This window comes from Hippocampus guttulatus, chromosome 19, assembly GCF_054856545.1.
Source record: "Hippocampus guttulatus isolate MCC_2025c chromosome 19, RoL_Hgut_1.0, whole genome shotgun sequence".
In the NCBI taxonomy this organism is placed as follows: domain Eukaryota; kingdom Metazoa; phylum Chordata; class Actinopteri; order Syngnathiformes; family Syngnathidae; genus Hippocampus; species Hippocampus guttulatus.
Window position 1 is genome coordinate 6,102,904 of NC_141279.1, and position 27,544 is coordinate 6,130,447.

The window sequence follows — 27,544 nt, forward strand, 5'->3', positions numbered from 1 at the left end:
CAATACAAAAAGAAGTTCTCACGTATCATCTGTCTCCTCTCCCCAGCGGACACTTTAACGGCGGTGCTGAATAAGATCAATCGCTTGGATATTGTGACTTTGCTGGAAGGGCCCATATTTGACTACGGTAACATTTCAGGCACTCGCTGCTTTGCCGATGATAACGCAGTATTCCCGGATCAGTCCGATGGTAAATCGTAGTCCACCCTAGCTCCTACACTCTTTACTCTCTTCTGGCCTGATTTACTAAGATCCCAAACAACCCCTTGCGCCCGTTTTTGCATGCTCAAACTTTTAGTAAATCAGGCCCTCAAGTCTCTCGCCTTTCTTCTCCTTCACCCGCTCCTCACCCGCTGTTTGTCTCAGCCGGACACGCTCGAACCGCGCTAGCAGAGCCGATCGCGCCGCCAGGTTCGCTGCTAAGCCGCCGCTCCAGTCGAACAAACGGCAAGGCCTCACATGTACCTTAAAAGGCCAGAGACATTTTAGATTTTCCCTTTTTCAAAATTTAATCCAAAAGGTTGGGCCGAAAATAGATGTACACGTTCAAATTGTTTCATTTATTACACTGCATTACCCCCTTTTGGCCCACCCTCTATAGTCTGCCATTTTATACAAAGCGTTAACGAAACATTTTTTTTCCATATCTAGTCCTTGAGTCACTTACATATTGAAGATGAGATGAGATGACAGTGCGGCACTGAGACCATCCCAAAGGATGATTATTATGAAAAAAGTATTGCTGCATGTTTTTGCTGTGTTTGTTTTGTTTCTCGGATTAGTGAGCATGCTTTTGGCATGCTGTTGGTTTTAATCCAGTAAACCACTGCCGATTTGTGCGTAATCTTTCACCAGCTCGCCTCCCAAATTTTTCTGCAGAACAGCAGTTGACTTAAAAACGGGGGTTTACTGGATCATGATTTGACAAAAGACATCATCCGTTTGCCGGCATTTTCCCCTCTGGCTTTCTCTCTTCCCTTTGATCATAAACATAACGCCAGTCGCCGCTTCTTTGCCGCCGACGCACCCCGCGGATGACGCGTTTCAGACCCGTTTCACCCCTCGGCAACTGCCTCGGATCGGGACACGTCACGTGACTTTTACGAGGTCTGAAGCGGGGAGCTCGGCGGTCAGAGTTGCGACAGTGATGAGTTAACGGCATGCGCTAACTCCCCCGACTAACTCCCGACGCCTTTTTCCGACACGCGTCGAAAAAGGCGTTTGGGGTTTTTTTTTTTTTTCCTCACCCCCCCTTAGAGTTTGTGAAGACGTCATCTCCTCGCTTCCTCCCAGCCTCATCCCCTCCGAGGCCGGCCCGCCTCCTCCTCCTCCTCTTCCTCCTCAGACTAACTCCTGCAGAGAAGCCCTGAGTCGGTGCCCGCCCCCCGCCCCGCCACTCCATCTCCCTGATAGCCGTAAGATAAATTCCCATGCAAGTGCGCTGCACTGCACTCACAATGATGTGTCCAGTGCACGCTTATCTCAATTCAAGGTCATCAATTGCCAAATTATTTTACAAATGGGTCTTGAATTCAGGTTCAGATTTGCACAATGTATATAAATACGCATTTAAGAACAACTCGAAGATCTCAAATCTCCTTTCTGCCCCTGCTCAAACTTCTCGGAACGTGAGCGCCTGGATCCCGAATCGCTTTGACGACTCGGCGATCACGCGATCAAGCGTTCATATGTCACTTCTTGTTTGTTTGCTGTCATTTCATCATCATTTTAACATTCCTGTTTGTTTGTTTGTTTTTTGTCCGTTTTTGTTTGTCGTGTTTGTGTGCCGCTTTAAATCAGCTCCAAAAGCGCTCAGATCTCCCGTGCTGGCCCCGTGTCCCCAAACGCCTCGCGTCGACATCCCCGCTATTTCTTCTTCCTCACAAAACATCCCGGCCGCCGCCTCTTTCAAAAGCTCCTCCCCTCCGCCCCCTCCCTCTGTCTTCTGCTTCCCCTCGCCCCCCGCCTCCCCACCCGTCTACCTCCTCCCCGTTGCGCCGGTCCTGCCCCACCTGAACGAGCTCTCGTACTCCCCCCCGCTGCCCTCCTCACCCCGCAGCCCCCTCGTCTGCTCCTCCTCCTTCTCTTGCTCTCCTCCCGCCTTCTACTTCCCCTCGCCTCCTCCTCCTTTCTCCTCATCCCCCACCTACCCTTCACCCCCTTCCCCTTTCTCCTGCCTCTCTCCCCCTCCTCCTCTCCCCGCTTCTTCCTCCTCCCCGCCTTCCCCCCTCCCTCCCGGCGTGCCGCCTCACTTCAGGCGCGACCATTCCGTCCCCGAGCTCTATATCTAAACGTGTTTTGCTCAGTAACCCGATCGGCTAACCCGCCTGTAACGCGAATGAAGCCGTTGTGTGCAAATTGTGGAACCGCTTTTATCTTCCAAAACTAAACAAACAGTGGGCTAATAAATTCATCCATCTGTTTATTAAATTCATTTATCTCTAGATAATTGCTTGTCTTATATAAATTATATAAAAGAAAAAAATAAACATTTTATCATATTTTTTTATTTTCCTAAATAACTCTTAGATCAATTCCAATTAAATAAAATATAAATTAAATAAAATATAAATAATACAATTTGAAATTATCTATTTTTTTAAAGAAAAGCAATGTTGTTTTTTTTCTGTTTGTCTTTTACGACATGAACAATGTCTGTACTGTTTTTCTGACTTCTCTTTATTGGGGGCGGGGGGTAAATGTTATTTCTATGTGACCTCAAACAGAACAGGTAGTAGTATTGTTCATTCCTCATCATCTCATCTGTCACTTAAAAAAAAAAAAATCCAGTGTGGTCCAACATCTGCCCAGCTCTGCCAGCGGACTTGCGACGTGCTTTGTGTGGCTTTTGCACAAGCTCCGCCTCTCCCTCCCCCCCCCCCCCATCATTTCATTACCTTGATCATTCTTTCCTCCCTCTTTTCTTCCCTTCTTCCGACCCTCGCCGCGTACCCCCTCCCCCCTCTCCCCGCACCCCACCACGCTAACCCTGCTGTCCTCCTGCCACCCACGCAGGATACCACCAAATAGACGCGGAGCTGCGAACCCCCCCTGACCTCCAGTGCACTCCCCCCACCCCGCTGCGCTCCGACGACTTTTTGCGCGAAAGCGGCGATGGCGTAGTAGACTCCCCTAGCTGGCCTAGCGAGCCCCCACTGGTACGCGCGGAGGACGCCAGCGAGTCGCCCGACAACGACAGGAGGGCCGCCCATCGGCGAGCGATGTTCGAGGGCGCTTACGCCCCCTACGAGAGGCAGGAAGGGCACCTCAAAGAAGAAGAGGAGGAGGAGGATGAGATGACCCAGGAGAGGCTGCAGAGTCTCCTGGAGAACATCAAACTGGAGGAGGAAGGGCTGGAGGACGAGGAGATGACGGAGGAGAAGGTGCATGCCATCCTAGAGCAAGTGCGGCAGGCGGAAAAAGAATTGTGCTCACTTCCAGGCTGGAGAGGAGGCGACGCAGTGGCAGCTGTAGATGAGGCCACGGCGGAACTCGGCGCCGCTGCAGAGGAGGGCAGGTACGTCAGTGTTCACATCTTTGCAATTTCAACATATACCAAAAATGGATGCCATCCAGAGGTTTTGGGTTGGGGTTTTTTTTTTTTCCTCATTCCAAAATCATTCATTCATTTTTCATCAACTGCACATTTTTTACCAGCGGTATTCCACATCTTTCCATATCTTTCACTCACCGTATTGTACGTCCGTGGCTCTCTCTCAGTACCGATAGCCTGGCGGACTCGTTGGAACAGCCGCCTCAGAGCAGCAATAAAAAGGAAGAGGAGGAGCAAGGAGGCGATCGGTCGGCTCGCAGAGTCCAGGTGAGGAAACGCTGCCGCACCGAGGGGGGGGGGGGGGCTCCTTATTGGTTGCGGAACGCCCATGAAAGCTTTTAAAATGTCCCTTGTAGTGGGCGCAAAATGTCCAGTGTGAGCGTGTCTTTGATGATGATGATAATGAGGAAGAGGTGGAGGAGGAGGAAGAGTTGGAGGAAGAAGAGTCCAGTTCCGAGGAGGAGACCACTGTGACCACAAGGGTGTTTTGCCGGCGGGTCATACTGAAGGTGTGTGACCTCTGCTGTGCCATGTGTGCAGTGCAGTGCGGTGCGCCGACAACTCGTGAGGGCCTCGCTTTTGCCGGCGTGATTCACTTCGCCACCAGACGCTACGAGTTTGTTGCTTGCGGTTGACGACGAGGAGAATTTTAGTTTCAAGTTCTTCCCACGTACATTGTTTTTCAAATCATTTCCAAGTACATTGTTGAACAATAGTTGAATTATCTTTAAAAACATGCGCTGGCTCATTATTTGATGCCAGTGAGACCAATTTTGTGGAAAGGCAATGTTCAAGCTATCCAAGAACCAGAAATCAAAATACTTGTTGGCATAAGATTCTCGATGCATACGGTGAAGCCCTTTCTGATACTTCCCACCCGGCTCCTCCAGGGAGAGGAGGCCCGTAACGTTCCCGGAGAGTCTGTGACGGAGGAGCAGTTCACTGACGGCGACGGCAATCTGGTCACCCGAAAAGTAACCCAACCACATCATCTTTGTACTCGGCACGCGCTCACGTGGGGTCTCCCTGTCGTCACCCTCCCGTCTATTCACCACAGGTGATCAGAAAGGTGGTGCGGCGCGTGGTTGGCTCGGGGCGAAAGGACGCGGTCGCCGAGAAATCGGGCGCTGTGGTCGCCGTCGCGCCGGTAGGCGGCGCGGGAGTTGGGAAGGGCAAGAGGCGGGGCAAACGCTCCCGGCAGGGCCACAAGGTTGCCGTAGTCGTCGAACTGCGTGATGTAGCTTGTGTGTGTGCGTGTGTGTGTGTGCGCATTTTGTGTTCGTCAAACGCGATGTTGGGCTTTTGGGTGAACTTTCAGGATGGACCGAAAACGCACGACGACTTTCACGGATGAACCTCGCTTGACATTCGATCAAATTTCGATGGCGCATGTTCAGTTAGCTTTCGTGTTGTCCTTTGCGTTTGCATCAAAGGATCTCCGCACTTCAACTTCCTGCAAGTCATAGTGTCGGATACCAGCAACAGCTCTTGTTTGAGTCGTGAGTGTCTGCAGTGCTGCTGCTGTGTTTTTTTCCTCTCTAAACGAAACCAACGTGTGACGTAATGTGGGAAATGTACTACTAACAATTTGAATTGAATTTGCTGTGTCAGTCGCGCCATTTAGCCGGCAATAGCCGCGTTTGGTTCTGTTTTACAGTGGCGCTCTTGCAGAAGGGGGCGAGGGGGGTTACGTCAAGCCTGACCAATACAACAATGCTAACTTTTGTGTTTTGTGTGTGTCTCTCTATCGCTCTCTCTCTCGCTTTCTTTTTTTTTTTCTGGTTCCTGCTACTCAGCCGGGAAACGGGAACAACAAACAGGGAAGGAAGAGTCACTCGTAACGGCAGCATCTCCCAACGCACCCTGGTAGGTTGGCCAAATATAAGTGACGAGGCAATGGGCAGCACTCATATTCAAATATGAGATTGATTCATTTTCTCAAAATATCCTTTTAATAGTTTTTAATTTGTGCAACTGTAGAGTGGAATTTCTATGAAGAATGTTGATCGAAATTAGGATTTTGGAATTTCTCCCATTTTGGATTCAAAAACAAATCCCAGCATCCTTTGCAGAGCTTATTTGTGTTTTCTTGATCGTCATCATTTGCAGGTCGCTGCCCGCGACGTCACCACTCAGCCACCACACCCGAGCTCGGGAGAACGGACAAACAGGGCGGCGTCCAGTCACGTACAACAATGGCAACGGTTTTGTTTTTTGTTTTTTTTTATCCCCGTGCAAGATGAAACTTTTTCCATTTGGCATGAGCAAGCATGTCGAAACACTAGAAGAAACTTTTTTTTCCGGCTGGTCGGGAGATTACAAACGCAACCTTCATGGATGCTCTCGTTTTCGATGTGACCAGACGTCACACGAGGAGACCCGCAGATTAGAGGGACGCCTTGTATGGTCACATTTCCTCCTGGAAGCTGACCGTGTGGTGATTGATTCTTTTTTTTTTTTTAAGATTTAAAAAAATGCCTAAATGTCACCGGATGAAACAATCAGTCGTTTCACAACTCGTTTATGCACCGATTGGATGTTGTGACCTGACGAAAAACGACAAGCGTGTGTGGGAAGGAGACTTCTCTGCTGTGTGTGTGCACACGCGCGCGCGTGGATTGCATGTGACACCACTTTTTTTTTTTAAATTCAGCTTCAATTCTTTTTCCTCGCATAATTCCAAGCACCAGAACACTTGGAGAGGCTGGAACAAATAGCCCATACTTTGTCTTTGCAATAACATGAATAATGATGATAATAATAATAATAATAATAATGCAAAGCTTCATGATTGTGCTTCACGTAAAAACACACCAGGCTTTTCCAACGGGACTGTTTTTATTGTTTGGATTCTCCAGCCATCCATTTTTTTTATAGCGCTTGTTCTCATTTGGGCAACTGGAGCTTATCCCGGCAGACTTGTGGTGCGAGTGGCAGGGTGCACCCTGGACCCCTCGCTGGCCAGTTGCAGGGCACATATAGGCAAGTATTCACACTCACATTCACTCCTATGGACAATTTCATGAAGCTAACATGCATGTTTTTGAGAATGCGGGAGAAAGGACATACAAGCTCAGAATGGAGCCCCGAATCTCTGAACTGTGAGGCAGACATGCATACCACTAGTCTCCACTAGTCTCACTGTGCTGCCCAATATGAATTATTTTTTATTTAATTAACACGAGACGAGATAATCACATTTGTACCTGCATACTCCAAATGTCTTTTTACTGGTACTTTAACACTGTTAAAAAAAAAAAAAGAGAGTTCATCTTTTATGTTCCTGCGTGAAGCTTTTATTCTTATTTTTTAATTGCATATGAAAAGCGTCTTTAACCTTCCCTAATGATTGATCAATCAACATGTATGCCACCACCAACATAGCCAACACTGGATGACCCGAGATGTTATTTAAGCAGAACAAAAATAAACTGTGTTCAAATGGAAACCTCTGTTGATGTTTTTATGCTCATTTTAGCTCATTGAACATGTCTTCAGGGACACCAAAACGTCAAAAACGGTCGTTTAACACTCTCCTGTCGTGTTTGCGAATTGTCCCTTCCTCATTTGGTGTAAATCCAATCACAATGTCATGGATTTGTGGTCAAATGCCATTGTTATAGATTCAATCTGTCAGTCTATCTATTAAAAGGGCAGTGGGATTTTGCACCGTAATGTCGACATCTAGTGGATTAAACAGCAGTCACTCAAACATTGTACATATCGGTCTTTCCGTATGTAGTGCCTCTCGTCAACCAGCGGGGGCGCGCGAGTGTTTTACTTTTCAACGAGGGACATTTCCACTAAAGAAGGAGAGTGGCAAACGCTATTACAGCTTCAAGCTAGCGAATATCAACAAAACACTTCTCCCGCCCGCTTCCTTCCTGGTGTGATTTAGGTCAGCTGTTTGAGCTTTAAAGGTGCTACACACCGTGGACGCTGAAGACACTGTCACACCGGTGAGTTGTCTTTTTTAAAAATATTTAGTTTATACACGTGAGCAATACCAACAGACATGTATTTACCTGGCTGCAGAGCATAGCTTGAGAAGTCGCTAAACGTTGGGGTGGACCCAAATCTAATCATTTCAATGTTAGGCAAGTTCCTTTCAAAGCGTTGTGTAGAGCTTGTAATTAGTTACTTGCATTTGACAGTAATGCAGGTACGTTTCTTTACATATATCTTTGTAATGAGTTGCTTTTTACTTTGAAGTTACTCTTAGTCTCGGTTAATTGTAATTCCTCATAAAGTGGAGGCGCACAAAATCAGTCGAATGAGGTAATAGCAGTAAAAAAAAAGAAAAAAAGCAGAATATGAAATATCCACAATCCACTTATTTGTGGTAAAAAAAAAAAAAAAAAAGTTAATGCGATGCTGTAACAACAATATCAACTTCATTGCATTATCACAACAGGTACAGGAGGCCAGGGCACTCTGGACATTGTGGCATGGATGAAAAGAGGTCCAAAGTGGATCTTGTCATGAGACTATTGGAGAAAATGTCGAATAAAGTGCACCTGCAACATCGTGGTTGACCAAGCATGTGCTGCCTCTGGTAAGTGAAATGATGTGCAATGTAAGTGCATTTTGTTTGTGATTGCACATGTACAAGAGCAACTTCAAATTCAAAAATATAATCTCTTCATCCATCATTAAATAGTAACCTCTGGTTGACTGACATGCGCAAACGTGCCTCATGACTCAACTGTTTGCTCGTGTGTTTGTCACTCATTTGGCAAAACTATGAATAACAAATATTGACTGTCTGACTTGCACAAAGTGTGCGGTGACGTGCACGCTGATGTCATTGCAGGAAGTCGGGGTTAAAGGCCAGGGATGTTTTGATGGATTTTGAGGTCGGTCAACTTGGCTACCACTCGAATTTATGACTCAAAAGGGACACCGTAAAGATATTATTTGTGAAAAACACTTTGCGAATGTTTTGGGGGTTTGTGTAAAAAAAAAAAAAAAAAAAGGATACTGTAACTATACTGTGCTTCATTGCCACCAATTACTACTTTCCTATTTCCTATAGCTTTGACACTGCCATTTGGCATCTCGGGGTGTCTCAGAAAGCGCAGAAAAATACATGAATAGCTGGATAAGATCCACAAAAATGCAAATAGACGATTTTGTATTTCGCACCGCCACAGAGACCATAGCTTACGTGGTCAGGGTATCTCGTGCCACTTGGTGACATCATGGGAAAGTACAAGAATCCTCCCTCAGGCGTTGTTTTCAAGATTTTATTAAGAATAATTAAAAATACTCTCTGTAATAGTCAAAAACACGACAATATAACACAGCATATTTAGCAACTGAAGTCTATTATAGCGTTCATGTGCTTCTGAGCTCTCGTAATTGCCCCAAAGCATCATGGGAAGTGTCATCTGCACGCACGCAAAGTTCAGTGACGGTTTCCTGTTGTTCTCGTTGGCTTCGCCGAACGATCTTTTTTCATTTTTTTTGAAATAAATGCAACTAGCACCAAGTCTCTACACAGGGAAGAGATCCCCCTGCGCGTTCTATTTCCGGAAGTCTCTTTTTTTTATGGCGTCGTGCTCCACTCACGCGGCCTTTTTGCTGTGCAGACCTAGTGCGCTGTTCACTAAGTAGGGGATGATGCTGACAGTCGCCACGGGTACAGTGGCGCTCTTGCAGAAGGAGAGCAGGTAGAAGAGGGCGGCGGTGTGCGTGGGAGGCTTGAAGGAGTCAAAGAGGTGCAGCAGCAGCAGGGAGCCCACAACGCAGCCGGCGCGGGACACCGCACTGCTACTGCGCTTGGTCTCGGTGTACAGCGGCGAGTGCAGGCCCAGGCCGAGACCGAACAGCGTGCCCATGTTGCGCAAGAGGCTGGCAAACGGGGTGCTGTCCAAGTGGACCCATTCGGCCTTGGCACACCATCTCTGGGCCTTCTCCAGGGTCCACAGGAGGTCTACGCCGACGGTTTTTAGAAGCAGGTAGAAGCCCACAGCGAAGGATGTCAGGAAAAGAGTTGTGTAGAAGTACTTCTTCATGCTGGCTCTGTAGATCCACTGCGTTCTGTTGAAGGCCTCGGCCACAATCATACCTGGGAGGCAGAGAGAGTCCGATTGAGGTTACTGTCGGAAGCATCGAATAGACAGACGCTGCCCGACTTACAAGCGTTCAATTCGGAATGGGTGCTTTTCTATTTTTAAGTTATTCGGAGGCGCTTTAAAAACGTCATTCTCCGACTGATTGACGCAGCATCAGGAGCAACTCAAGGAGTCTCGATATCGAACCCTCAACCTTGGGTTTTCTGCCTGGCAACACTGGCATCTGCTGGAAGCGGTGCGGGAAAAAGACGAACGTGTTCCGGGAAGTGGCGGGGGACAATGCAACCAGCGTTAAACCATGATGGAGAAGAGCATGTGCCATTTGAGACGACAACGAAACAAAAGAGCTTTCCCGTTGCCGGATTCCCAAAGATTTCAACGGGCATTGGCGGCTCTCTGTGATGGCACGGATGTTTTTAAACGTGAGAAAAAATGCTGCAAACTTCCTTGGATATTTTCTCCGGACCAATGCCTTCTAACTCAAAAGCCTCAGTTGCTGAGTGAGCCGTACCTGTGATGACTCCGGCAACGACCTGGTGAGGAAAGTGTGCGGCGATGAAGACCCTCGACAGACAGACGCACACCTGGACTCCCCAGAAGACGGACCAAAGGATGACTTTCAGGTAGCTGCCCAAAAAATAAAAAGTCACTGAATCATTGCTATCACTCTTGTCTTATTTGGAGCAACTTCAGCTTGCCTGGATGTCAAAAACAACTCGATAGCCAAGAGTCAATGATCAACCGTGTGTTGGGACAGAACGCACAATGTGATAAGCGCTGGCTAAAAAGGAAAAAAAAAAAGTCAACAAAATGAGGCTTTTTGAAGTCACCTGTTGTTGGAGGACTTTCTGCCACCGTGTTTCTTCTTACTCGCCGTGACGGCGAGGATGGACGTCACTAAGGTGTAGTAGACACCTGCCGCTCCCATGGCGTGACCGGAGGGGCTCCCTGGATGGCAAAGAGGACATTTTAGTTGATGTTGTGAGCCTCTGAGCAGTGTCACCTTCAAGTTTTCCCATACCCGGTCCCGTCTCGCAGGTCATGGGGTACTGCTCAATATCGGGGCGACCGCCGTCGGCGTAATAATGCGTCTCGTGGACCCACCAGTAGGGCCTCTCCCCAAACAGAATCCTGAAAACGGACATAGGCACTTAGTCGTTCCGATACTCTCTTCGTCGGATTTGATCCCGCCTCACCATTTGAACACCAAGTTGAGCCAGTCGCCGATGACGGCCACCCAGATGAGCTTGATGCCGACGGAGAGCCGCAGGTGGAACCAAAGCGGGAAGAAGATGAAGAAAGTGTTCCTGAGGTCCGCCGCCCACGACACCCAAAGGAACAAGCCTTGGGCGTCCTGGTAGTTGGTCTGAAGATAGCGGGTGCTGCTCACCCCGAAACCCTGCATGTCGTCCATGACGGCGTGAAGCATCGTTAGCGCGCGAGTCACACTCGAGTGTCGCCGGCGGTGACAGAGCCGCTTGTTTTTATAGCCCGGCAGACCACCACCTTGACGCATGCTCATGTTGATCTTTGGACCTTGCACATGTGTAATAAAACACTACGAGTCGGGAGAGTTTGACAGCCTTGGCACACAAACATGCTGGGGAGGGGGAGGAGGGAACCAAAAAAAAAAAAAAAACGGAGCGTCACAGTCTGGCGCATCTGTCGAATTTAACAGAGGTGGCACATGATGACCAAAATACAAAATGACCCATTTTGTCATTGCATTTTTTTTTTTTTTTTTGTACATGTTCTGTACTCGGCCTCACTCTCTCCCGCTCAGAAGAGCCTGTCAGTTATGTAATTGTCTTTTGCGATTTGGAGAAAACATCTCAGCCACTTATCAATTGCATAACGCAATCAATGATTGAAGGACGGTACTCGAGCAGATTCAGTCTGATAAAACGGATATTTCCAATTGGTCGCTCCCAAGCAGGCAAATAATTGGATTTGCCAGAAAGGAAGTCCTCGCAAAAATGAGGTCATGTCACTCCCCACTCGGAAGGACCGCATCGGAAGCATCCGCGCAAGACAACGTGGATGAGCAAAGAAGGTTGGAGTCAGACAACGGAGCTGAGAAAATGTCTTCCAGGAACTCAGTGAGCCACTGAGTTCTCTAATTATGGATTTCAGCAGTGGATGGGGTGAGGGGGTGGGGGGGGGGGGTGCACGAGGTTAAGGAACCTGTCGGGACTGTCCAAAAGGCAAACAAGCCTGCTAGCCTTGAGTAAAGTCCAATGGGGATCACACACAGACCTAATCGAGGGGACAGAGCTGCACGGTGTTCTGACTGACCGCTTCAAAAAAAAGACCTCAGAGCGCATCCTTCTTGTGGGGGTGGGAAAAAAAAGTCTGGCATCATGGATCTGGTCCACAGCTGGGGTGTTGAGCTGGCGGTGCACCTCCAGACCAAATACAAGGACTACGAGGACCTGTTTAGTTTTGCTTCTGTCGTGGCTGATCTGCACACCACCTTCTTCTTTTTCTTCCCCATCTGGTTCCATCTGCGGCGGGACGCAGGCCTGCGGCTCATCTGGGTGGCCGTCGTGGGGGATTGGATCAACCTGGTCCTCAAATGGTAGTGGTCAGATCAGGAATTGTGAGCGAAAACCGATTGGGGGTTTGAGTTCGTTGGTCTTTCTGTGGCAGGGTTCTTTTTGGAGAGAGACCCTATTGGTGGGTTCACGAGACCCACTTCTATGGGGCCAATGAGGCCCCTTTGCTGCAGCAGTTTGCCATCACATGTGAAACCGGACCAGGTACACTTTATGACAGATTGCTCTTTCTTGATGGTATTGATCCGATCACTCTCGTTTTTGATCGTATAATGTTTTTGACTCACTTCCAAAGTTCGGTCCTACATGTTGTCTTTCGCACGTTTGCGACGAGCGAGACGAAATTTGATACGAGCCAACTTCAAACCGCTCGATTGCAGGAAGTCCCTCTGGTCATGCCATGGGTGCCGCAGGGGTCTGGTACGTGATGGTGTCGGCCGTACTCCACATGGCGGCGGAGAAACGATGCCCGCCGTCACTGTACAAGTGAGTGACGGCGACCTGGCGGTTTAACGCTTTGAATGTCGGCTGTTGGCACTCCCGCTGTCCTTTCTGGCAGACTCCTGCGTTTGGTTCTGTGGGTGCTCATGGGCTTGGTGTTGCTGGGAGTATGCATGTCCAGGGTCTACATGGCCGCCCACTTCCCACACCAGGTCCTTGCCGGGCTCGTCACAGGTTAGTCAAGACGTATTCGGACAGATTGTCTGAAAGTTGACTGACTTATGAAATTCGTCAGGCGTGATGGTGGCCGAAGTCATGTCAAAGGTGAAATGGATCCACGGTGCCAGCTTCAGGACTTACGCCTTCACCACCCTCCTCTTGACGTCCTTCGCCGTTGGCTTCTACCTGCTGCTTAAGATTCTGGGCGTGGACCTTCTGTGGACCCTGGAGAAAGCCCAGAGGTGGTGCGCCAGGGCCGAATGGGTGCACATGGACAGCACACCGTTCGCAAGCCTCCTACGGAACATGGGCAGCCTTTTGGGTCTGGGTCTGGGCCTGGGCCTGCGCTCACCGCCCGCGCGTGGCACCTCCGCCGCTTTCAAGACGTGGTGCGTTGTCATCTCTCTGGTACTACTTGGGCTCTTAGACTCGTGGACGTTTTCCTCGGAAAACCTGGTGCTTTTCTACGGTTTGTCCTTCAGTAAGAGTGCAGTCGCACTTTTAATCCCAACCGCGTTAGCCCCATGGGCGCTCTGCTGGATGAGCACAAGAGGCTCAGGCGGCAAGAACTTGTGATTGGTGGAATTCATTTTTTTGCGCTGAATTGTGACTTGCATGGAACTTTTGGGCAATGCTAGTGTGCTAGCATGGAAACAAAATGTCGTCCTGTGTTTTGTTGTTTTGCTAAGAGTTTATAGTATGTGCATTGCGCCTGTATGCACATGCTGGATCCACGACGCTAGTTTAGATTTAAAATGAAAGGCAGAGACGAGCTAGGTGTTAGCTAATTGGCTAAATGCTGAACTCTGTTCTCTGCCGCCTGGTTTCAGCTTCACACAGCACTCATTTTATCATGTATCCATTCCTTAAATATACTCGGATAAACTTAAACCAGCCTCCTTCGCTGTCAAGTTACCGACATAACTACCGACTTAAGCTTCCGCTCATCCATTTGTATACACGTTCTGATTCTTGAAATGTATGGAGAACATCTCCAAAATATTCGCTGTGCAGCTGTTCGCTTTTTTTAGCTTGCCAGTCAATGTTTGGATGGAATTTTTTTTTTTTGTCATTAGCTTTCCAATGAAAGCTTCCAGTAATAGCCCAATGTTTTTTTTCCATGAGACGCCTTGCACAGATACTGATTAATTGAGTGCATTAAACATTAACCCGAGCATGCATCGCACACTCGGCTGGCCCGCATAGTGACACTCCGTCCAACACACACTCCACGGGATCAAGGAGCACAATTGGTCTTGAGGGGGGTACATGCGTGCCGCACTAAGTGAATGAAATGTACCAAGGAGTCCGGCTTTTACAAATTCATACTTTTATTGTTGAACCCTCTTCCCATTCGCTTCTCGGCATTTACAAACTTATTTTTTTCCCGTCAAGAATTAACAACTATTTGCGCTTTCTGTAAGATGCCTGAAAAAGGTGCGACGTTAGCTACGTGTTAGCTTAAGAGTAGCTAGCGTTATATAATGAGAGTATCTCTCACTCAGTCAGAAATAATGTAAAAAAACATGGCCAATGGGAAAGTAATTTGATGTTAACTCAAGTCCGTCCTTTGATTCAGTTGCATCATTTTTATGCCGACAAGAGTCGGCATAGCTGGACTCAGATTTGGTATGCTAACTCGCCTTGCGTACTTAGCGCTCATATGATGCCAGTTATTGCCGATTTCACTTTTGAAAGTCAACTTTTTCTGTAGGTGTTAACTTACTCCCGACTGTGTACAACCATATTGCATGCGATAACGTTTTACGAGAGTACAACATGTAAGCGGTGCAATGTTTCGAGGAGAACATCACGCGTATGACATCATAACCCTTGTGATAGTTTCGCGCCGGCAAATCTCCAGCGTCCTCCGCGGCCGTCTTATCTGTCTCGTCAACATATATCAGGACCACAGTGAGAGGAAGGAGACGATAATTGTCAACAGTCAGCGAGGTTGCGCAACGACTCTGTGTTTTTTCCAGCCTGCGCATAGCGTGTTTTCACGCGTTATCTTATCTCGAGGGAAACAAACGCGTATTAAATGTGCTTTTCCCTCAACTATTGTTGTTTAAGATGAACTGAAAACCCGCTGAAAGACATTTGTTTTTTGCGTTATCGTTTTAACATCGTCACACCGGCGCAGATAACAGTTGAGTGATGTAGAGAGTCCTTGAGTTGAATTATCGCAATGTGGAGTCTGTGTACTGGCCAAGGCCAAACTACAACACAGAGTTGATTAAAATAAAAAAAGGCCACATTTCTTAAAAAAAAAAAGTTTATTCAGTAGAATCAGTATTTTAATCAGGTGATTTTTTTTTGGGTGGACCTAGAAGCTGACCGTACGACATTCCTTGCCAACCATTGCTCAGACTAATAACAAAAGCCACTCCGACGTTTTCAAATTAAAAAGTACACTCTTGCTTATGCAACTTCCCGACCATTTGAGGTCATTAAAACTCGAAAAAAAAGTCTCTTGCAATTAAAAAAAAAAAAAAAGTGGTGTCCATCTTTGTTACATACGGGCGGGGTTTGCTTGATTGTACTGAAATGACGGAACGTGCGGGCGGGCGTGGAGTTTGGCGGCGCTCAGTACAAGGCTTCGGCGTTACTGCTCCGAGGCCTTTTGATCTTCTCGATGTTCTTCAGAATCATGTCGTGTAATGCCACCTGCAAACGGAAAACGAACGAGGCGTGAGCGCCCTCGAGCCGACCCCAACCGTCCGACCGCCGCGGCCCGGGGAAGACGTACGTATTGATTTCGAAGCTCTGACACGATGATCTTCAGACTGATGTATTCCTTCTCGTCGATCTCCGTTACCGTGCGCCGATAGTCCTCCTGGCAGACAAACGCACAGCAAGCTTATTTCTTTCGATTGCTTTCGGCCGAGCCAAAATTGCCATCGTGGATATTTACAAGGACCTACCACGTGTGGATATTTAGCTATTTTCGAAACCAGCTTTGCTCGGGTGATGTAATATCTGCAACAAGATAAGACAAATGTCCGTTGAAAGGTTCGTTCATTCATTCCAGATTTGTCAACAGGAACACGCAAAGATCTGTTTTGGGTGATTTAAAAAAAAAAAGCCTCCTAAAGTATTGATGAATTATATATTCATACTCATATTTACATATTCAAAAAGAGATTGAACCGAAGGGAACTTTGTCAAAAGAAAGGAGAAAAAAGTCCTGTTTTCACATATGCGCATTGTTTTATTTATGATAATCCAGGAAGATTGTTGAGCCAGATTTTATTTATTTTTAATCTTAACTAGGCAACAGTGATGAATTAATTCAAGAATTTTCAGATGCCCTCCTGGCAGGCCGAAATCAGAAGAGATTGGAATCTAAAAGCAGATTTGGAATCTACGTCTTTAGAACACGGTGACTGGACCGACCGGGATATCTGGTCGAGGTAAGAGGCCGCCTCGCCTTCCACCGTCCTCAGCTCGGCCACCGTCTCCTCCTGGATGGACACCCCAAAATTGTTGCCGTCCTCTATCCTTGGAATCAGCAGCTGCACCCACATTTTGACCTGCGTGGGACGACAGTGTCAAGCTCGCGACCACTCCTCCAGCCCCCCTGCCCGCCCGTCTCTCCCCTCATTCAAACAACGCTCACCGTGTTGCATTTCTCGATGAGCGTTCGGATCTCCGGTTTGACCTTTTCGATAAGATCCACCAGGTTGCCGTTGCTCTTCATCATCCCGCCAGGCATGACGAAGACCTTGGTGCCGGTCACTAGGCGGGGGATGAAGAAGAAATAAGCGACGGGCCGGCATTCTCCCAACAAGCCCAACGCTGTGTGGAACTCACCCTTGTCCTCTACGTCTCCGTCCTCCAGCTTTCTCTTTTTGGCATTTTGCTGAGACGATACAAGGACATGATGAGTCGACGGCAAGCTCGGGACTAGCGATGATGTCACGGTTAAATGGAAGCTCACCGAATCAAGTCCATCGTGAAGGTTGGAGAGTAGGATGGGGTCTGGCACCGTCAGGTTGATGTCCGAGTGGATCTCCTTCAGTTCGACGATGTTGATGATTGGCTCCTGCGCGCAAGGCAACAAATGCTCAAGGGTCCCTCAAATAAACTTTAAAAGCATCCAAGGGACACTGACCTTAAGGAAGTGATCGAGTTCCAGTAACTTCTTTGGGAAAAAATTTGCAACTAAGTCCTCGGCCTGAACAAAAAGAACAGCTTTGAGAATATTGTGACAATAAAATGGAATAAATAAACAGGTTACTGCTAGTTTCCGCTAGCCCGGTGTCCATTTTCCAGTCCATTAATACTTACTTCTGCAGTGATACGTTCTCTAAATGCATCAACCTGAACACACACGGAGGAGAAAAAAAGTTCTTATAAGAATACTATTATTTATATATGACATTTGAATTATGCTAATGTGTTTTAGTCTCTTACAAACAAAAACAAATGTCTACAGTTCTGAGGGGAAAAAAGAGACTTTTGCAAAATTACAAATGTCTTGGAATTTGCCATGAATATGACTGTTTTTAGGTGAAAACCTGTAAACCACAAAATCCCAGGGTCATTTTTACGGGTCGGTAGAAAGGATGACACCATTCTTGTCCCTCTACGTCTGCACCACTAGGCTAACCCGGTCGCTCCTAGCCAAGAGGGCCTTTCCCTCTACATGTGTTCTTGATCATTTATTACACTTACAACCCGGGGCGTGGCGACAAATTATTCGGGAAAACAAATTCTGCCCTATGCTGATGAAATATCGCTAGATCGTTGGACGCTTTGACAGCTGCGTTGGACTAAGCGAGAAAGAAGCCGGCTAGCACGGCCCGATCATTCACATCATGCTACCAAAGGTGAAGCTAACGCGATCTAGCAAACTTAAAGCTTCAAGTGGGACTTGCGGCAGCTGGGATCGTACCTTGGTTTTAATTTCATTGTCCACCTTGAGCAGTGAAGACATTTTATGCTGTCAGATAGGCGAAAAGCGAGCGTCCCAACAGCATTAAAATGGACTTGGAGGGAGGGGGGAAAACGTGTGGCTTTACAGCTTGCCAGCCACACTTGGTGTCGGTGAGCGCGATGATGACGACATTAGAGCGCGACCATCCTGGGGGGAGGGTGTTCAGACGGGAACTGGAAAATGCGCGTGCGCAGAATACGTCACCGTATTTTTCTCGACGCAGCTGACGATGTAAACAAGAGAAGACAGTCGAGCGCAACAGGGAAATCGAGCGCACCGGCGACACCTCGGATTCAAAGGCACTTTTTCGGGGGGTGGACTCGCGATCCGCCCGAAATGGGGCTCCCGGTGACCATAAAAGTCAATTTTCGAGGAAACGTCAAGAGATTCCTGGCGGGCGAACTGGACAAGCTGGAGTGGAGCTCGGTGGAAGCCTGGGTGAGCTGCTAGCCGAGTGTGTTGGCGCAGTTCGGGGAGAACTAGGCCCGGACGTGGCCTAGCCTCGGAAGTGGACACATTAAGACGCTCACTGTTTTAATCGGACACTTTATGAAAACAAATAATAAGCGTACGGGAGACGTAATCGACTTTTAAGTTGTGACACCGCCACAACGGTCGAGTTTTACGTGGTAGCGGTTTACGGAGTGTGAGCCAATACAGATGTCTGCTTCCATTCCAGATTAAAGCGTCATTCGGAATTAACCACTTCCAAGTCAAGTACTTTGACGAGGACAGCGAAGAGGTAAGAATTATTCCGATGTGTACACGTGATGACCTGATGTTTGTATGCCTTTTTAAAGTATTCACCCAAATGTCTCCCTCTTCATCTCTTTAGATTTGCATCAACAGTCAAGGTAAGAAATACCTGTTTCTTTCTCCGGAGCTGATCCATGGTTAGCAAAATGAACTAAAAGAGAAACTCTATTGTTTTGCTTTCCAAATCACTAAACTGAAAAATGTGTTGTTTCAGACGAGTACGAGGAAGCCATCAAGGTACTACTGATTTCATGAGCTTTTATCGTTCTTACAATTTTATGGTAGCAAACTAAAAGGTGAGATCATAGACACATATGATGCAGAGGTGTTGTAGCAAAGATGTCATTCTTTTATGCTCCCTAACTCAAGGACTGGTCAATTAGTTTTGTTTATTAATTTGAGATTACTTTTTGATGATGGATTTTTTTTCTTCATAATGGTTATTTTGCTGTCACCGGCAACTCGCCACCTAGCATTATTTTGCCCAGAATCGCGTAAGAACTATAAGTACAAATTCTGCGCCGGTGGAAGTGTGCCACTGCCAGCTCGTGGCGTAGTTGGTAGAGCGGTTGCCCTGAAGGTGTTTACCTGACGTTCTCATTCAAGATGAAAAGTGTAGTTGATCTGATTTCACAACTCGCAAACACAAACAAATCCCCCATTCTGTTGGTGTAGGTTGCTCAGCAAAATATTATGTTTTCTGAGTGCTATTATTGACTATGAGTCATCGTGTCACATGTGCTTGTTTGCGCGTAGAGTGCCGAGAAGCAGGGTAACCACCTCATCATGAACGTCTACAAAATGAAGGGACAGGCCTGCGGCGGGCCGCTCAAGACGGAGGTCAAAGAACTGAAGGGCGACCTCCGACCAGCACCCCCATATCCGTCGCGGGTCAAGACGGTGGACAAGGGCACGCAAGTCACCCCGGAGCGAGAAGCTGTACGGAACCATTATTCACAGTTTTGCTTTGGTGGATGTCTGTGAGGCTTTTTTTTTTCTTTTTGTGGTGTATATGTGGTACATATTTGGAAGCCACATTGTAGTTATGGGCGGGGGGTGGGAGGGGTAAAGCAATATTCCTCAAGCTTCCTCAAGCCACGCCTTTGCATTTTTTCCCTTCACCTTTTCAGACAATGGGCTCATCCTGCGTCTACTTAACATGCCCCGTAGCCGCTTCCTCTTCGGCCAACGCCGACTCTTCCTCTTTAAATATCAAGTCTTGTTGGCAGTGGCTCTGTCTCAGGTTCAGACGACTTTCATTTCGCCGCGGTGCCAACCAGTTTTTCCACTCTCGCATTTATGAGCTGGTTGCAAACCGGTGTGGGTGTGTAGTGCTTTGTTCTTGATGCCACCACACGCCCCTCCTCACAGCACGTCCGAAAAGCATGAGTCAAACGTGCTTTGACGTAACACTGGAGAAAGAAAACAGTCTTAAGTGGACTGGTTCATTGAAGACTAAATTTTCCGTAAATGTGTTTGTGAGGCCGAATGGTTGTCGACTGCCTTGGCTAAAATTTTGGGTTGATCCCCAGGTGACCGCCAAGGACAACAAAGGGTCCAAAGCAGAAGATGAACCTCCTCCCATGTGGTTCAGATCCTACATGGAGAAGGTAAAAGGGGATCCTCAGTTTATATTTAACATCCCCCTCCCGCCACCTGGGCTCACGCACTTTCTTCACAGTTTAAAGACGAGGTGGTCAAGGAGGTGGTGGAGCGCATGTGCAGCGACTTCTCGGGCCAGTGTTGTACGCACAAGTCTCCCGCGCCGCCGCCTCCCGAGGCCAGCGGCCCCAGTTGCGCTCCCGTCATGGGGCCCAGGCCCGGACCCCCCGCCGCCACCGTGGGGCCCAAGCCGGGCCCCTCCACCTCCAGCGGGTCACTCGGTTACACCCCAAACTGCAGCAGCTGCAACAAACTCACCTCTGAAGGAGCCTACAAGTGCAGGTAGAAAGCGCAAGTGCAGTCTTTTGTCATCTGCCCACTGAGGATTTACATTCTCAAGCATTTTCACGATTTAATATTTGTCAATTCCAGTTGGCCACTTTTTCCCCTAAAATTGGTTTCGTGTCATGTTAGTTGTGAATAAATTGCCCGTTGAAGAGACCCTTGGACCCATTTTTCATTTGGTCTCGTTCTCCCCGCTAGCGTTTGCCCGTCCTGCATCCTGTGTGAGATGTGTCGGCACAGCCACGACCCCAGCCACAACCTCGTGAGAACCAAGACGCCCCTGTCCATCCCCGAGCACGGCATGTCGGGAGAATTGAGGTGAAGTGTGACGATTGTTTGAAACGGGGTGAAACTTCTCAGACAAGCTAGATGGAGCTGCACCTCATTCATTGTTGGTGCGCTTTTTTTTTTTTTTTTTTTTTTGAAAGCAAATGTAGTCAACAAGAAGGTCTCCCTGTTAACATCCCAAACCAGGTTCCCAAGGCGAGGAGACAGGACGGTGCGCAAAGCCGAGCGACAGCGCCTCAAAGCAGAAAGGAGGCAGCTGCGAGCCGAAGTGAAGGAAATCAAGAAGAAACTGAGATTGGAAAAACGGGGCATGCAGTGGAGCGGGCCCTCTACCTCGGGCCGAGCCGCCGCCCTGACTAACACGGCCTCCGCCTCCACCCAGGCCCCCGCCCCGCTACCCCCGCCCGCAGCCTCAGGTCCCGTCCCCGCCCCGGCCCCCGACCCCCAGGCCTCCAGTCCAGAGTAAGCGCCGCCTGGGAGGGGCGTCCAACAAGTGCTGGGTACCTCGAATCCAGCATGGATGCAAAAAGTCTTTTTTTTTTTTTTTTTTTTTTTTCCTCTCCACGAAAATGCCATCTTTGTAATCTAGTCTGTATGAGTGTGTCGCTGGCTGCTCTGCACTGGTGGTCGGAACTACCTCAGTATGAAAACTGCTGCTGCTGCTTCATAGATTTTCTATGAGAAATGCTTTTGAGCTGCACACACACAAATCTGGGCTCCTGACATTTTTTTTTTGATTGGTAAACAACAAAAAGAGATGAGAGTGAGAGCGCAGGGCCATTTTCAACAATGCTCTGTACACTTGAAACTAGGGGTCCCGGGGCCTCGCACTCGTCATTGCTGCCCACTATGGCCGCCTTGTTTCTGGATGAAAATCTGCCGGACGGCACCCGCCTGGAGCCCGGCACCAAGTTCATCAAATACTGGAAGATGAGGAACTCGGGCACTATCGGCTGGACCCCCGAGACCAAGGTACTCCTCGCACCTATCTGCCACCCCCGCCCCTAGAGGACAGCCTCCACTCTTTGACCCCCTTTCTACCGCTTCACTCTGAGACCCTGTTCCTCGATCATCAAATGTACACTACTCACAAAAAGCGAGGCACTGTATATTCACAAATTGCGGTTGCGGAAATTACTGAGACGACTAATTTGTGCTCAGGCCAAAGTTCTGTCAAACCCTAAAAGTCATCGTGTTGATGGTGATTGTGACATATTAGTGCAAAGGAGCTATGTCGAAGTAGGTTGAGGAGCTTCATTTAAACTAAAGTAGTTAGTTGCCTTCTTATCAACAATTTTGGGTGGTGTCATTTGCTGATTTTCACAACCCATGGTAGGGATGAGTCCCTGTGACCCGGAAATAGTCGCGGAACATTTTACAGCAGGGCTCACGGACCTTTTTGAAGCCGGCAGCTACTTCTCGGGTCCTGATTAATGTGAGGGGCCTCCAGTTTGCAACAAACTTCTGAAAGAACACATTTTTCTCAAAGGATTTTTAATATGATTAAATGCTATTCTTGATAATGAATCATTCGTGGATGGAAAGACACTTCATTGCTATTCCTCACAGTAATTAGGAAAACGATGACTAGCAATATCTTCCCGTGTTACCATTTGCAAATGACCGGGTTTCCATGGGTCATTAAAAAGCATTAAAAAAATCATTAAACAGGCCTTAAATGGACATTAAAATGGATACTATGACCAGAAGCAGTAAGTTAAAACGCCATTGGTCGGCTGCCAGTTAGCACCGAGCTTTCAAAGGGCTCTGCATGGCACTCCCAGACCCCTTTGAGAGACGTGTTTTTACTTTCTGGACCTGGATTTGACCCCTCTGACAGGAAGATGTGCAAAAAGTACACACAAAAAAAAAAAATTCAAGTTAGGCAACCGTGCTTCCACACTGGTTTGCGTGTGGAATGCTATACTGTGTGCCACGTGTGTGTCCGCGCATCTGCCCAGCTGGTGTTCATGTGGGGCAACCTCGGCCTGGCGTCGGAGGAGAGGAGGTCAGTGCCCGTCCCCCTTCTGCTGCCGGGCCAAGTGGGCGTGGTCAGCGTGACCTTTGTGGCGCCGGTGATGGAGGGCACGTACACCTCCCATTGGCGGTTGGCGCACCGCGGCCACCAGTTCGGGCCGCGCGTGTGGTGCAGCATCGTGGTCGAGCCCGGCAATGGCCTCAACGCACTTGAACAGCACCGGAAACGACTGGTGAGTCATGCGTCCATTTGCTAGAATGCACAAACGGCAATCGGGATGCGGGTGACGTGGTACAGTACATGACCACAATGATGCATCCCGTCAACTTGATCACTGAGGAAAATTCCCGCCGCTTCAAAGGTGAGGCTGATGTTGCCAACGTTGTTGTGCTTGTCAGATGGAGCAGCTGAGGCCGGGAGCACAGGACGAAGCGGTCCGCTCCAAGGAGGGCTTGTCCGTGGACATCAGCCACAATGGCTTCTTCCTGCCTTACGTGGACCTGCTGACTGCTCAGGTAACTGTGACTGCACGCACACAAGCGCGCGCAGAGTCACAATGACAGATGGTGATTTTTTATTTTTTTTTGATTGTTTAGGATCTTTTGTCCTTTGAGTTGATGGATATAAACATTGTGCAGGAGTTAGAGAAGGTCCCCAACAACACCCCCGTGGGTAAGTACAGAAGGACAATTTTCACCTATTAACTCTTATTTGAATCATTTTTCTTCACCTTAGCTCTGTCTTGCAATTTGACAATCACATTGTCCCCCCCAACCCCCTTTTATTTTTATTTTTTAGATCTAACACCTTGCATCTCCCCTATGCCCCATGATGCACCAATGCCGGAGAAGACACTCGCCGCACAGGTCAAAGACGACACGCAGGTCACAGGCGTCCGAAAGGTTTTTGGTAAGGAGCTAATCGTGTACAAGTAGAGCGCTTGTAAACACGGCACGTCTCATGAGGATGTTTTCCCTACTCAAGTCGGAAAACCGAGGCACCCGAGGGAGCAGCCGTGGGAGGCGGCGGTAGCGGCGGCGGCCCCTGACGAGGAGCACGAGGAGGAGATCAGCGGCGCTCAGTTCCTGTGCGAGACGGTCATGCGCTCGCTCACACTGGAGGAGGCCCCCGACCACAGGCCACTGCGCAGGACTCAGCAACTTGCTGGCCGTCAGGCGCGAGGTGAGGAAGCGCCACGCCACGACACGCCATGACGTGCTCAAGAACAGGAGAGGACCTTCTTGGTACTCGGGATGACAATTTTGAGTTTCCGTTGACGGTCTTTCCTCTCCCGCAGTTGTCTCCCGCGGTGCGACTTGCGGCGTTGAGAAGGAGCCGCCGCCGCCCGCGAAGGGCGAGCAAGAAGGAAATGAGATTTGTGCGCTAACGATACCAGGTGAGGCGCAACAACAAGTGCGTCATCCGGAAGACACGTCCTGATGAATTTTCTGTCGTTCACCAAAAGCTGCGTCGGAAGCAGCTGGTGACGGCCTGCCTGCTGACGATGATGAGGACGATGACGATGAAAATGGGAAGGATTGTAAGGAAGAGAAAGTGGACGACTGGGATGAGGTAAGCGCCAGGTTTCAGCTTGAAAGTGACTTCAAAATAAAAGCTGGTCAAACGTCACACTTTCTTTGACTGATTTTATTTATTTATTTTTTTTAGGTGAGCAGCCAAACATCGTCGTCGTCCTCCTGCGACGACTTCATCATCGTCCTCCCCGACTGCTTCGACATGACTCGTCCACTCGGGGAGTCCATGTATAGCTCGGCCATGTCGCAACCCGACGCCGTCGTCACGGCCACGCTGGCCAGCCCCGAGCCGTTGCGCGAGGAAGACTACGCATCAGACGCCGACGGGGCCTCGCCACCTCCGCCGCCGGAAGACGATGACGTGGCGCAGATGGAGAATGACGAGGACCTGGAATGCGACGCTGCGCCCTCGCCCGCTCTCGGCATCCACGCCAGCGTCAACCAGATGCTTTGCGCCTCGCAGACTCTGGACGCCGCCACGCTTACCCCGGAAGTGGTCCCGCCGCCGCCGGCTATCTACTCGCCCAGGTGAGACGTGTACTTTGTTTCATGCCGTTTTAGCACTTCCTGTTTTTCGAGCGCACTCGCAACCGAGTCGGCTTCATGTTCGATGGGTCATTTGAGCAACCTTGTCAACGTCCTTTAGTCACAAGGTCACTTCCTGTTAGCCGATGACTTGACACGTGATCACTCAAGCGACCTTGTTACCAGTCCACAGGCTGTTCATTAAACACTCAAAGCAGTCTTGACACGGTACCAAACTTGCTGTTATCTGCTTATTGTCTCTTATCAACTTTTTTTTTTTTTTGGTCCCAGGTCAGAGGCGTTGTACCTGGCGGAGGATGCGTGTCACACAGTCGATGAGTCGCACACGCCGAGGCTCCCCGCCAGTGGTGAGGCCTGCCATTGAACACATTTGAACTCTTCCAGGGGGGCAGCGGTCACGACAGTGGACAGCTGATCATGTGATCAGGTTACAGGCTGCATGAAAGGGTTCAAATAGGGACCATTTAGGCAACCTCGAGCCGTTATAAGGCAATATGCAATCCTGCACGACTGCTCCGGGACTATTGAATTGACTAAATATGCTGGCGTACTTTGTGGTGCCACTTTGTTGCGTGAGGAGGATGTGTTTTCTTTCGGGTTGCAAGAGGAAACCCTGCGTTGGAAAGGAAATAAGGCTGTCACGATTTGTCAGTTCAGCAGAAGCCGCTCTTCCTTTTCTCTCACACCAGCATTGTTGTTGTCGTGTGTGTTGTTTTTTTTTTAATCTCCATTATCCTATTTTTGCAGTTTCATCGGGTCTGTCCAGATCGGCAGGATCAGCATCCAGCGCCTTTGAGACGTACAACCCCAGACCCAGCAACGCACTGCAGCCCAGGTGAGTCTTCCTTCATCGTGAAATTTGAGGCCAATGCAGGAGGATTAATGAAGGCATTTATTGTTGTGTTCATTTCAGGGCTCAAGGGGGCCTCACCGAGGGCCTGGTCAAGGGGGCCCTCTCAGTGGCGGCGTCCGCTTATAAGGCTCTATTCACCGGGCCCAACTGTCCCATACAGGTACGTCCCCGCACAGGGCCTTGATTATTGCAAGGCGGAGTCATCACGCAGCCCCCTGTTAACGAGTCCTCTGTCTCGGCAGCGCGGCGTGGACCCGGCGGCGCGCCAAGACCCCTCCCTCATGGCCATGCTGCTGGAGATGGGCTTCCGAGACCGGCGTCTCAACCAGCGTCTGCTACGCAAGCACGGCTACAACCTGCTGCACACCGTCAACGAGCTGGTGCAGATGGCCGAGGACGCGCCGCCCGCACGTGCCGTCCAGGCACCCCACTGACAAGAAGGCGCGCAGGCGATGATGGTTTTTTTTTGTTTTGTTTGTAAATTGTCTCTCCGATATCATGTTGAGACATATTTAAAGGGTGAGCAGATTATCGTCGTGTTCATTTGGACCAAGCGTGATAGTGAAGAGCTGCTCGTAGATGACTTCGATTGCTGGTTAGCTTTCAATGCGGGACGAAAATTGACGTTTTAGTGTTTTTATACGGAGGGCTTATTTTTTGTGATGGAGCTCGCGCTAACGTCCCATTTCCACTGCACGGTACCTACAAGACATGTCGGCACAAAGTACTATTTCGGGCTCAGACAGGGTTCCAAATAAATGCTTCATGTTAGCTTGATCCACAGTCTCTTTTGGGATCACGTTTTCCTCCTTTACTGAGATAAGTACGATCTCTTAATTTTCTAGTATTTGTTCAGACAGGGTTCCAAGTGTGATGGTCGCAAAATTGTAAAAAGAAAAACACACATGCTTGTGTTAGCTTGAGCAATAGCTTCCACTCGGCTGCAAAAAAGCCCTCAGTCTCCTATTAGATCCAAATTTTCTCCTTTACTCGTGGTTTTCTCAACAGGGGTGGGGGGCTGGTATGTCGCAGTGGAAAAGCGACGCGAGTACGAGCGAACCGTTGAATGTCGGTAGAAAAAGCGCAAATAGCAAGGCCACCTTTTCTCGTGTAACCGTAGTCCACTTTGCCTAAACAATGCAATCTTTTTGTATCCGAGTACTGTTCTCTTTTAGACGTTGACGTGTGGAATGTAATACACAGAATATATACCTAAATATATAATCACCGCGGGAGTTTCGAGTGGTGTTCCGGTGGTCCGCTTGACGCCTTCTTCCCGCCGTTTCACCAAAATCTAGCAAAGCTCGTATTAGCAACCTGAGATGTCTCCGCAAAACAACACATTCCTCAATCTCCAGTGCTACCGACATCTTTTATTATTCTTGCTGTCATTGTCATTGCCTTAGTTCATCGAGTTGCTTGTTCTGCATTGTGTGGTTTTTGGAGCAGATTCCTATTCTTTTATCGGCGCGAGTGTGGTTTGGAGGTTTACCGTGTGTCGTGTCGTCCCGTTTTGTGCTGAATGTCAAAAGAGTTTTGAAAAGTTCCGCTTGTCACATCTTCTGCAAACACTTTTCTCACCCCCTCTGCTGTAGATTCCAAAATAAACAATTTGCACATGGCCTGTGTCTCACCAGTCATTTAATTCCCCACCTTGTTTTTGTATTTGTTTTATAAGTACAGAATGAGAACATTTAATGGCTTGAAGAGGTTTGCATTTGGCCTCCTTAATCCTGCAGACAGTGCAATGGGAATTTGACATATAAACGCGCTAAATGCAAGTAACTGTTGGTACTAATGAATGCTGACCAGTTATTTTGCGGATAAGCAAAGTTGCCTGCACATGCACTAGTCTGT

The 27,544-nt window shown here is 48.6% G+C and overlaps 5 protein-coding genes across 19 annotated transcripts in view; 3 read left to right on the plus strand and 2 right to left on the minus strand.

Annotated features, from left to right (window-relative positions):
* The window catches only part of LOC147189826 (ankyrin-3-like), a 56,188-nt gene extending 49,187 nt beyond the window's left edge, over nt 1-7,001 (plus strand). For all 13 annotated transcript variants that reach the window (XM_086099546.1, XM_086099542.1, XM_086099551.1 and 10 more), the window contains 8 exons: nt 47-190; nt 3,016-3,517; nt 3,721-3,820; nt 3,910-4,062; nt 4,444-4,527; nt 4,611-4,763; nt 5,350-5,419; nt 5,663-7,001. In XM_086099546.1, coding sequence (XP_085955672.1) covers nt 47-190; nt 3,016-3,517; nt 3,721-3,820; nt 3,910-4,062; nt 4,444-4,527; nt 4,611-4,763; nt 5,350-5,394 — 1,181 coding nt within the window. In that variant the 3' untranslated portion in view covers nt 5,395-5,419; nt 5,663-7,001. The remainder of the gene's footprint in view (nt 1-46; nt 191-3,015; nt 3,518-3,720; nt 3,821-3,909; nt 4,063-4,443; nt 4,528-4,610; nt 4,764-5,349; nt 5,420-5,662) is intronic.
* Nucleotides 7,002-7,348: 347 nt separating this feature from the next.
* Nucleotides 7,349-27,309, plus strand: nbr1a (NBR1 autophagy cargo receptor a). Of its 2 annotated transcripts, XM_086099337.1 has the most exons (23): nt 7,349-7,512; nt 7,968-8,108; nt 18,464-18,526; nt 18,620-18,638; nt 18,755-18,777; nt 19,297-19,479; nt 20,073-20,150; nt 20,222-20,484; nt 20,686-20,805; nt 20,962-21,237; nt 21,588-21,747; nt 22,737-22,985; nt 23,152-23,268; nt 23,350-23,425; nt 23,552-23,662; nt 23,738-23,935; nt 24,051-24,149; nt 24,219-24,325; nt 24,422-24,816; nt 25,105-25,181; nt 25,582-25,669; nt 25,748-25,847; nt 25,930-27,309. In XM_086099337.1, exons 6-23 carry the CDS (start codon nt 19,327-19,329, stop codon nt 26,119-26,121), a joined length of 2,859 nt encoding a protein of 952 aa, XP_085955463.1. In that variant the 5' UTR covers nt 7,349-7,512; nt 7,968-8,108; nt 18,464-18,526; nt 18,620-18,638; nt 18,755-18,777; nt 19,297-19,326; the 3' UTR covers nt 26,122-27,309. The 2 variants fall into 2 exon arrangements, with proteins under 2 accessions (XP_085955463.1, XP_085955462.1); XM_086099336.1 differs by lacking the exons at nt 7,349-7,512; nt 7,968-8,108 and adding an exon at nt 17,993-18,222.
* g6pc1a.2 (glucose-6-phosphatase catalytic subunit 1a, tandem duplicate 2) lies at nt 8,786-11,098 on the minus strand. The gene is made up of 5 exons (XM_086099338.1): nt 10,827-11,098; nt 10,652-10,761; nt 10,461-10,578; nt 10,142-10,257; nt 8,786-9,623 (listed from the first exon to the last, which is right to left on the minus strand). The coding sequence occupies exons 1-5, from the start codon at nt 11,057-11,059 to the stop codon at nt 9,121-9,123; spliced, it is 1,080 nt and encodes a 359-aa protein (XP_085955464.1). The 5' UTR covers nt 11,060-11,098; the 3' UTR covers nt 8,786-9,120.
* Nucleotides 11,804-17,107, plus strand: g6pc1a.1 (glucose-6-phosphatase catalytic subunit 1a, tandem duplicate 1). Of its 2 annotated transcripts, XR_015097463.1 has the most exons (6): nt 11,804-12,208; nt 12,280-12,389; nt 12,566-12,671; nt 12,745-12,860; nt 12,922-15,590; nt 16,222-17,107. XR_015097463.1 is itself a non-coding variant. In XM_086099339.1 (5 exons), the coding sequence occupies exons 1-5, from the start codon at nt 11,991-11,993 to the stop codon at nt 13,419-13,421; spliced, it is 1,050 nt and encodes a 349-aa protein (XP_085955465.1). In that variant the 5' UTR covers nt 11,804-11,990; the 3' UTR covers nt 13,422-17,107. The 2 variants fall into 2 exon arrangements, 1 of the variants encoding a protein (XP_085955465.1); XM_086099339.1 differs by having other exon boundaries at nt 12,922-17,107.
* Nucleotides 15,103-17,907, minus strand: psme3 (proteasome activator subunit 3). The gene is made up of 10 exons (XM_086099340.1): nt 17,743-17,907; nt 17,136-17,168; nt 16,960-17,022; nt 16,786-16,890; nt 16,659-16,707; nt 16,465-16,583; nt 16,242-16,378; nt 15,770-15,824; nt 15,595-15,681; nt 15,103-15,512 (listed from the first exon to the last, which is right to left on the minus strand). The coding sequence occupies exons 1-10, from the start codon at nt 17,782-17,784 to the stop codon at nt 15,432-15,434; spliced, it is 771 nt and encodes a 256-aa protein (XP_085955466.1). The 5' UTR covers nt 17,785-17,907; the 3' UTR covers nt 15,103-15,431.
* Nucleotides 27,310-27,544: the final 235 nt, after the last annotated feature.

Bases quoted from the DNA above. Each gene is read 5' to 3' on its own strand.
- g6pc1a.2 (XM_086099338.1), bottom strand. From the start codon at position 11,059: ATGCTTCACGCCGTCATGGACGACATGCAGGGTTTCGGGGTGAGCAGC. The intron at 10,762-10,826 runs GTGAGGCGGGAT...GTCCGTTTTCAG, and splicing joins CTCAACTTGGTGTTCAAATG to GATTCTGTTTGGGGAGAGGC. The intron at 10,258-10,460 runs GTGACTTCAAAA...TTTTTTGGGCAG, and splicing joins AGAAAGTCCTCCAACAACAG to CTACCTGAAAGTCATCCTTT.
- psme3 (XM_086099340.1), bottom strand. From the start codon at position 17,784: ATGTCTTCACTGCTCAAGGTGGACAATGAAATTAAAACCAAG. The intron at 17,023-17,135 runs GTAAGTATTAAT...CTTTTTGTTCAG, and splicing joins GAGAACGTATCACTGCAGAA to GCCGAGGACTTAGTTGCAAA. The intron at 15,513-15,594 runs GTACGTCTTCCC...TTCCGTTTGCAG, and splicing joins CAGAGCTTCGAAATCAATAC to GTGGCATTACACGACATGAT.
- nbr1a (XM_086099336.1), top strand. From the start codon at position 18,121: ATGGGGCTCCCGGTGACCATAAAAGTCAATTTTCGAGGAAACGTCAAG. The intron at 18,778-19,296 runs GTACTACTGATT...GTTTGCGCGTAG, and splicing joins AGTACGAGGAAGCCATCAAG to AGTGCCGAGAAGCAGGGTAA. The intron at 19,480-20,072 runs GTACGGAACCAT...GTTGATCCCCAG, and splicing joins TCACCCCGGAGCGAGAAGCT to GTGACCGCCAAGGACAACAA.
- g6pc1a.1 (XM_086099339.1), top strand. From the start codon at position 11,991: ATGGATCTGGTCCACAGCTGGGGTGTTGAGCTGGCGGTGCACCTCCAG. The intron at 12,390-12,565 runs GTACACTTTATG...GCTCGATTGCAG, and splicing joins CACATGTGAAACCGGACCAG to GAAGTCCCTCTGGTCATGCC. The intron at 12,861-12,921 runs GTTAGTCAAGAC...GAAATTCGTCAG, and splicing joins CCTTGCCGGGCTCGTCACAG to GCGTGATGGTGGCCGAAGTC.